The sequence below is a fragment of the Cucumis sativus genome, chromosome 2 (assembly GCF_000004075.3).
Source record: "Cucumis sativus cultivar 9930 chromosome 2, Cucumber_9930_V3, whole genome shotgun sequence".
NCBI lineage: Eukaryota > Viridiplantae > Streptophyta > Magnoliopsida > Cucurbitales > Cucurbitaceae > Cucumis > Cucumis sativus.
The window spans coordinates 23,805,726-23,815,407 of NC_026656.2; the positions used below are offsets into that span (position 1 = coordinate 23,805,726).

Consider the following 9,682-nt stretch of genomic DNA (forward strand, 5'->3'; position numbering starts at 1 on the left):
AGAAAAATGATACGATTCATTTTAATGTCATTAACATATCTTTTTCTTCTTCTTCTTCTTCCCTTTCTCTCTTTTTTCTATGTTTCATTTAATGCATTCCTTCAACTAATTTTCCCCTCCCACGGACCAACCTTTTCACTTTAATAATAATTGAGTTGATATGTTTAGGGTTTGTATGTTTTCCGAATAAATTTTAAAAGATCATCTCCAAATTTAAAAGAGGCATGATACGATATTGATTTGAATATTAATTAGAATAGAATTTGAAACTTTTAATTTTTAGATTAAAATTGATGACTCTAAATCTTGTTTAAAAGAGAAATTATTGTAAGGGATAAAATTGTTAAAATTATTTTGTAAAATATAATAAAATTTTATATTCATTTAACACTAATCTATACCATCTAAAATATTTTAGTTCATCCCAGAAGGCTGCATCCTAAAATGTATTTATTTTCGATTAAATAAGAGAAAGAGAAAAGGATAGGCATAGAAGAAACAAAATAAACTTATAATTTTGAGATGTTGGAACTTTGACACATATGAATTGAGAAAATAGAATTCCAATTAAAAAAAAAGCTATTGTTTTCGGTTATTCAAAATAATAATAATTAATCTTATATTAAGATTTAATATTTGTATTTATACTAGTTAATAAATCTTAAATTTACTTGTTCTAGTATTTTATTTTTAATTTTCTTTATTAGCCTTTTTTTTTTCTTTTTGTAACTTTATTTATTCAAATTCTTTTCACATACTCTAGAATTCTTTTTATTATTTTATTTTACATAAAAAAATAAAAAATAATTTTATTAAAACAAAAACTTATTTTAAGTGAAATAGTTCTAACAACTATATTGATGTTGCTATGTTCTATAGCTCTTTTACCTTTGAAGACATTTTAAGTAACCTTGCAACTCTCATTTAAAATAGAATAGACTAAGATTGAAACTTTTATTTTATAATATACAAATACCTCAAGATATTTATATTTGATTTCGTTATATTTTTTTTTTTTTCATTTTATTATATTTAAAAAGATTATGCTAATAATTTTTTTTATCTAGATGGCATATTGAAAATGTAATAACCATATAAAAGTAATAATTTTATTTTCATTTTCAAGAAAAAGAAAAGGAAAATTACAAGAACAAATTATCTTTTATAAATACTAGAAAATATTGACATGTGTTGTACATGTGATAATGTTATAATAAGATTTTTTAGTATAACATTTCCTAAGAGAATCAAACATTTGGCTTTTAGAAAGAAAATCAATTAGTATTTAAAATAAATATATTTTGTTAAAATGTTTTAAATTGTCAAATATATTTATGATGAAAATTGGTGTATCTTCAGCTGCAAATTTTTTATTATTTTTTTTTTCTTTTTAGAACATGTGGAATTTGGAGAATGAACCTCTTACTTCAAAATCGTTTACATACTTGATATTATTGATTTATGTGTATGATAGAAAACCATCATTCTTAGGAAGTAAAAAATAAAATAGTTAATAAATTATAATTATTATTGTTTAAAAATATTTGATAATTAAAGATTTGGAGGCTTGTGTTTGTAATTTAGAAACTCTAATTATTTTAAGAAAATTTTAAAATATGTATGAACATATTTATAATATGTTTGAGATTCAGTATCAATGTATTACTAAAAGTATACGAGTAGTTTAATTTGAAACTTAAACAAATAATTATACATCTTAGTCTAAACAGACTTCAAAAACCCAGTTTCTCAATCATCTTACCACAAAATAGAAATAATTATTTTTTTCCTTAAAAACTTTTTTAAGGAATGTACAACTAATACTTTTTTACTTATTTTGAAAGAAAACTACTATGGAAATGAAAATAATTTGATATTTAATAGTAATTTATCAATAGTAAGTTTGTTTATACGTTAATATTGAGTGTTTATAACAAATAATTTGATAATCAAATAATGGAACAAATATGTGTAGGTGACAAATTTATAAATTAAAAAGCATGTGTAGAATTTGACGAGTGATAGAAGAGTCAATTGAAAACATTAATGCATAGGACAATATTGTTAATTTTTAAAGTTGACAAGAAGTAGAATAATTCAGAACGATTTTTCCCTTTAAGCCACTTTTTATATAGTAAAATTTTTATCCTCAATTTGAAAAGATTCTTAGACATGAAAAAGAGAAACAGAAACAAGAATAAAAATGGTTAGAGTCAAAAGTATTCAAGTCGAAAAACATTGACCTCATATTAATTAGGTAAGTAATTAATAAATGAAACAATAAACACATTTAACTCAAATAAAAAAAATATGCTTTCGATATTTTAAAATAGTTTAGAGTGAATACAAAAATACAATATCGTTTAGACTGAGTATAAAAGAATTAAGACTAGATAGAAGATTGTGTGTGACTAATTAATGGAGACATTTTTGTTATTTGATATTGGGATGGGTGGATTGTGTGGTTTTTCAAAATTGTTTAAAAAGGTGTGAATATTTTGTTGTTGGATGAAAAAATGTGTTAAATTTGGTAGAATATAATAATAATAAAAAAAAATGGTGAAGAGATATAAAATGTAAAAGAAAAGTAAAAATTTAGATGTGAAGGATAAAACATAAAATTGGAGAAATATAATTAAAAAGAAAAGGAAAGGAAATGTAATTGTGAGGTTAGGATAAGATCCGATATAACGGAAAATGGTAAACAGGCTGGCATTGCTTCCCCAGGTCAAAACTATGACTCGGAAATCATAGCCAACCGCTCACATCCTTATCCCCAACCCCATTCCCATTCCCTCCCCCTCTTTCTTTTCCTTTCTTTTTATTTTTTGTTAAAAAAAAAGAGAGAGAACAATTAATTATTTTCTCAATTTCTTATGCTTCTCTCCTCAACTTCCCTTCTTTTACTTCACCAACACTGCACTCTCCAATTTCATACTCTTTCTTTTTCTTCTTCTTCTTCTTCCCTCTTTTTAACAATCTTCTAACCCAACTACATCTTCTTCACCCACTCTCCACCTTTGGACCGTGCTCATCACCCCCCCTTTCTACTCTTCATTTCCTATCTTTATCATTCCTTCCTATTTTTTCAACTCTTCATTTTATCACATGCCTATTATCCAACATTGTGAGGGGAGAAAGGAGTAGAAGCTTTGGCCACTCTTCAGGAGCCTCGTTGGAGTGGGTCATGCCAGATGTTTGGATGAAGCCAATTCATTTTTCAACTAATTAAATATAACTAACAACTTATCAAGTACAGCATCCACGTTATCATATATAAGAAGCTAGTAAGAAAGAAAGAAAATGAGTTTAGGTTGGGAATTGATTATTAGGGTTTAGTTGGTAGATGAGAAGTATTGGGAGTTAGAAGACGCGCTAAAACGAGGGCGCGTGGGAAATTAATAAGGAAAAAAAAGGAAAAGGACAGAGAAGGAATAGATTTTGAAATGGAGAGCGTGGAGTTGTGTAAATCAAAGAGCAGTTTAAAGATGTGATGCGTCTCTACTCTCCCAGCTGTATCCCAACTCCCCCCCTCATCTTAACCGCTTTACAGGAACTCCCGCTAACCAATCCCATAACCTCCTCTCTCACCAACGTCCAACCTTCCACCTTCTCTTCCGGTAACCCTTCCCCTCCCTTTTATATATCCCCTAACTCCCCCACGCCCCCCATTATAATCCCTCTTCCAAACCTTCTTTCTTTCTTTCTTTTCTTTCTTTTCTCTTTTTCTTTGCTTCCATGTCCAAACAAACCGATCGAATCAAAGGCCCTTGGAGTCCTGAAGAGGACGATGCCCTTCAAAGATTGGTCCATAAATACGGCCCTCGTAACTGGTCCTTGATTAGTAAATCCATTCCTGGCCGCTCCGGCAAATCTTGTCGTCTCCGATGGTGCAACCAGCTCTCCCCTCAGGTGGAACACCGAGCCTTTACCCCCGACGAAGACGAGGCCATCATTAACGCTCAAGCTCTCTACGGCAACAAATGGGCTACCATCGCCAGGCTCCTATCCGGTCGGACGGATAACGCTATCAAGAACCACTGGAACTCCACCTTGAAACGGAAGTGCTCGTCCATGCCTGACGACACCGGCGGCTGTCATGCCACTTCCCCACCCTTCAAGAAGTCGGTTTCTGCAGGTCTTTATATGCCTCCCAATAGTCCTTCTGGATCTGATCTTAGCGATTCTGGCTTCTTCCCTGCTGTTTCGTCCTCACATGTCTTCCGGCCAGTGCCCAGGACCGGCGCCGTTTTGCCTCCCGGGGAAACGGTGTCGTCTTCGGACGATCCACCGACATCGTTGTCGTTGTCGCTTCCGGGTGCGGACTCATCGGAGGTTAATTTTGTGGCGAATTCTGTACAGGGGGTGGGTGGAGTTTCTGAGAGACGGAGTACGGGGTTGGCGTGTTCGGCAACGGCGAATGGAGAAGAACGAATTTCAGGGGAGAAGGAGGAGAGTAATAGTAATGGATTTGGGATATTTAGCTCGGATTTAATGGCGGTGATGCAAGAGATGATAAGGAAGGAGGTGAGAAACTACATGGCTGGATTAATGGAACAGAAGGTTGGTGGGGGTGGCGGAGTTTGTTATCAGCAAGCTGCCGCCGGTGGGTTTAGAAACGTCGTGGTTCAGAGGATTGACTGAGGAAGTTACTGTAAGTAAAAAAAAGGGAAAGAATTTTCCAGAAAAAGGAGGAAAGAAAAAGAAGAGATAGAGGGGTTAATAATGGGAAATAATTAATGTTTTTTGTTTTGTTATTTTGTTTAATTTTTTTGTTTATGTTTAGTAGTAGTTTGTGCATCCAAGAAGATGGAAAATTTGGGTATTTTGACGAAGGATGATGAAGTAATGAAGGACAAAGGTGGTGGGTTTATATGGAGGAAGATGAAGATGGTGATGATGAACTATGAATCTTCCATTGATGAACTGAACTTTTGAATCTGTTTCTCCTTTTTTTTCTTTTAAATTAAATATAAATATATACATGAATTTTGACAGGAAAAGAAATTAAAAAAATTGAAGGAAGAGAATCAAATATAGTTGAGTTTGAATCAAAAACTGTTTTTTATGATTGAATTCAATCTGGGGTGTATTTTAAAAATGCAAAGCATGTAACTTGAAATGAATGATTGAAAGAGGGGAAAAGAAAAGGGTTTTTGGGAATGGAGAGTCATTGATTTTATACAGTCAAACACTTTTTTATCTGAGTGTGCAAATTATTTAGGATAAATCATAAACTTTTTATAGCTTTTGTTATATTAAAAAAAACCAAGAAAATTTTTGTTTGAATGGACAAATTTGAGAAGCTATGTATGATTTTAATGTCGATTTTGGAGGAAACTTAAAACCAAACTAAATTTGAACTAAACCAATGTTACACCTAAAGAATCAAAATTTTTGAACCAATGTATAATAGTGAACACAAATTATTGGATTAGTTTTATTTGGATCCATTTATTATTGGTTTGGATGGTTTTTTATATTTTATTTCTTTTTCATCTTTTTTTTTCTTATATTGGTTGGATTCTATTTTTATTGGTTGTTTCAACTAAAGTTTTTATCAAAACTAATACTTTTTTTGTTTTCTCAAAATACAAACTATGTAACTCCAATTTGAAACTAACAACCACTAACACAACCAAACTAAATCATTGGATTAGTTTGGATGTTTGCATGCTAGTTTTGATCTTTGGATTGGAAAAGGACTTTGTTCACACCATATTTTGGATTGAAAATTATTCTGTAAATTGATTTATACAGTCTAGGTCTTCGACATTTAGGAAGTTGTGGTTTTCGAATATAAGTTAAAATTTAAAACTTCTTATTGGTCTTCCATCTTTATAAAGTTATGGCTCCCGAATATAAGTTAAAATTTAGAACGGAAAATTCAAGGACAAGTCAGTATCTTCCAATTTGACAAGGACAAGTCAGTATCTTCCATGTTTCCAATCAATTTGAGCTTCAATCTTCTTTGACAAGGACAAGTCAGTATCTTCCATGTTTCCAATCAATTTGAGCTTCAATCTTCGTGATCTCGAGGTTATTGATGAAACTTCAATTTTTCTTCCCTCCACTAAAAAATGAATGGCAAAGCGTCTCTATTTATTTTCATGGGTTTTAGGTGGTCTTAAACCTATTTGCTTGTTGGCTTAGGCTTGGACTTGGACCCATTTACTTGGCGGGCTTGGACCTATTATTTATTTGGCCCAATTTTTCCATTAGGACTTCAATTGGGTTGGAAGAAAGCATGACTATCCAAATTCAATCAAATTATAATTAACAGAATTTTTGTTCTGATGACATGACAAAATTTAATTGATCAAAGTTTCTTGCTCAACAGACTTTCTTGCTGTTTGTGATTTTAATTAGTCGAGGTCTATTAAATTTTTGACATTTTAAGATGTCAAGATGAAAAGGTGGAGGGGCGGTCATTTTCTGAATTTCTTGATATTTTTTAAACGTCAACAAATATAATAGAAATTTCAGAAACAATATAAAAAGTTTAATATTTTAATGAAAATTAAAAATATAAAAATTAATTTTAATAAAACAAAAAATTATTATTCACCAAATTTAGGAGCCTTCACTTAACTTTGAAAAATATATATAAAAAAATAACTTAAACGAAAATAGTTGGGAGCTTAAAAACTTAAAAGTTAGGAGCCCTAATCCCTTGACGAAAACTTTGAAGCCAAAACGATTACTAAGTGCCCTTGACCGTCGAAAATGAAACAATCTCTCGATGCTTCTCACCGTCGATCGACGTCCTCCGAACAACCTTACCAGGTGAAAATGAAAAACCTTACTGCCACTATCATTCGGTGTCGTTGCCGACCGCCTCTATCCTCTGATGCCTCCATCGCCGTCCCTAACTTTCCTATGTATGCCCATGGTTTAAGTTATATTTTTTACAGCAAAGCCGTGTTAAAACGACAAGGTCGACTTTTGTAGTAGTGTTGGTTTGGTTATTTTGTTTTTGGTATTTTAGGGCATGAGATTAGAAATGGAGCTTTTAAAATATAGAACAAAACGGCAAAATATTTGCACCATACAGAACAATTTCGAAAACAGAAAAAACTTATAGGCCCACAATGAAAATTTAAAAATGGCATGTGATTAATTGACACACAGCGCACGTAATATATTTGAGAAACAATCATTTAGATTTGACTATTATTTCCTATACAATTGTTTGCAAACGATTTTTGTCAAGATTTTTTTTCGTATGTGGCGTGTAGATTTGACACACGATTGTTTAGATTTAATTTGACTATTTTTGTTGATACACCAACATAAGATGAGTTGTGTTGATATAATATGTCAACTCGTTATTTACTCATCAACTTTAAATGTTTGGTATACCAATTCACCCTAACCTTTTCTTCTTCCCAATGTTTTCTTTCTTTTAAAGGGTTCACCCATTAACCACCATTGGCGATTACCATTATCACACTTCTTGAACCAACTTCATTGACCATTTTTCACATGTCCAACTCCAATGCTTGATTTTTGACTCTAGCAACCACCTCTAACGACAAATTTCGACAACCACGTGGCTCTGGCAATCATGTCTGATAACAAACTCCGATGAAAATCAACTTCGATGACCACCTTCAATTTTAGACTCCAACAACTACCTCCATAATAAACTTCATTGAAAATCACCTTTGATAATCACTTCAATGAAAACTACCTCTAACAATAAATATAACTACATTCACCTTAGGCAACCAAGAAAGACAAAGACCATCTCATCAACTTTAGCCACAATCACATATGGTGGCTAACTTCGACCATTATCTCGAGTCACTAACTCCAACCACCAATTTTGTTGTTCATCTCCAACAACTAACTTTATTGACCAACTTGACCAATAATATACTGTTAGGATTTGTGGGCTTGACCCTTAAGGTGTTTATGTTCATCTCCAACAACCAATAATCTATGTTCACTACATACTGTTTAAGTCTCATAAAATAACTTTCGATTTTTCCGTATAGATAACTAATTATTGCATATTTAAAATAATCAAATATTATATTAAACAACAAATTAACTACGAGGCTTTAGGTTATAAATAATTGATAACTAATTATTACATTTTGTCACATGCATCATCAATCAACCTATATGTAGAATCATCCACCCTTCTTGATGTAGAAGCAATACTTGATCTACATTTTGTCAGATGCATCATTTGTAACAGCTGATCTACCTCAGTATTTGTACGAGGTTTCTGGAGAAATGTGTTTCGTGGAGTTAAACTTATGTTGATGTTGTGTTTGTGTTGATTTGATGCGATGTGATTTGATCTCAATACTTGATCGTCTAATTATCTCTCGATTGAATGCATGTACATTTGATGTATGGAAGCGGAGAGCTTGCTGTTCTTGAAGTTTGAGTCTTGGAAGAATATTTGTATCTTCACAGAACTTATCTTCAAAGAGTGATTCAGTCTTTAGAAGCTACTTAGCCTTGTTGTTGAAAGAATTCTCTTTAAGCTCGTTAGAGTAAATATTTCTGAACTCCACAAATGAGGAGAACTGTTCCTCTATTAATAGAGTTGTATGGTCGATAAGCTTTGTGGGTTCGGGCTTCTTCATTGGTTCCATGGATCAAACCCCTAGGCCTAACCATATAGATTTGAGTCTTATTTAGCATTTGGGCTAAATTAAGTTTATTTGTGGGGTCAATTGAACTTTAGCCCAAATAAAATATTTAAATAAACCAAAATAATTAACTTGATTCAATGATCATGATGAAAACCCGTGGCTTTATCAAGATTTGTCAATTTATATCTTCAATTTCAATCTAGAACATGTGTCAACTTTTAATTATTTCAAAATTCATTTATTTGCATTTTCATCGTTAATTAAGTAAATGACGTGACAATTTATGATTGGTCCAAAATTGTTCGCTTGCGCTCTTCGAGTTTGGTATGCACATTGAAATTGTAAATATTGTATGCATCAAATTATTTGTTATTATTTTATTTATTTAAATGTATGATTAAAAATATTTTAGCATTTATACTTTGGTAAGGGGCATTTTTTAAAATAGAAAATAAATACAAACTATAGCAAAATTTTGGACTCTATCAATGATAGAAACTGAAAGACTTCTATCATTGTCTATCAATGACACTGATAGAAACATATCCGTGTCTATCAATGTCTATTATTGATAGAATCTAAATAATTTGCTCTATGCTGTAAATATTTTGTCAAATCTAGTATTTCATGAACAAACTAAACATATTGAGGTGAATTGTCACTTCATTCGTGAAAAAGTCCAAGATGGATTAGTGTCCACAGGATATGTGAAGACTAGAGAACAATTGGGAAATATTCTGACTAAAGCTTTAAATAGAGTAAAGATAAGCTATATGTGTAACAAGCTGGACACATGATCGACAAATTTGCTCCAGCTTGAGGAGAAATGTTATGATATTATATTTATAATAAGAGAATTGTCAAAAATAGCAAATTTGACAAAATATTTACAACATATAGCAAAATTTTTAGATTCTATTAATAATAGACACTGATATTCTTTTATTAGTGACATTGATAAACAATGATAGAAATGAGTTGACAAATCTCAACTTATCCCACAATTATAATGGTGAGACAACTGTCATAGTGGAAAATGGTCAATCCTTAAATATTCAAAATACCGGTAG

General features: G+C 31.6%; 1 protein-coding gene across 1 annotated transcript; it reads left to right on the top strand.

The window, feature by feature from the left end:
* The first annotated feature begins 3,509 nt into the window (after positions 1-3,509).
* Positions 3,510-5,003, top strand: LOC101210479 (transcription factor MYB44). Its single transcript, XM_011651732.2, has one exon. It carries the CDS (start codon positions 3,739-3,741, stop codon positions 4,642-4,644), a length of 906 nt encoding a protein of 301 aa, XP_011650034.1. The 5' UTR covers positions 3,510-3,738; the 3' UTR covers positions 4,645-5,003.
* The last annotated feature ends 4,679 nt before the right edge of the window (positions 5,004-9,682 follow it).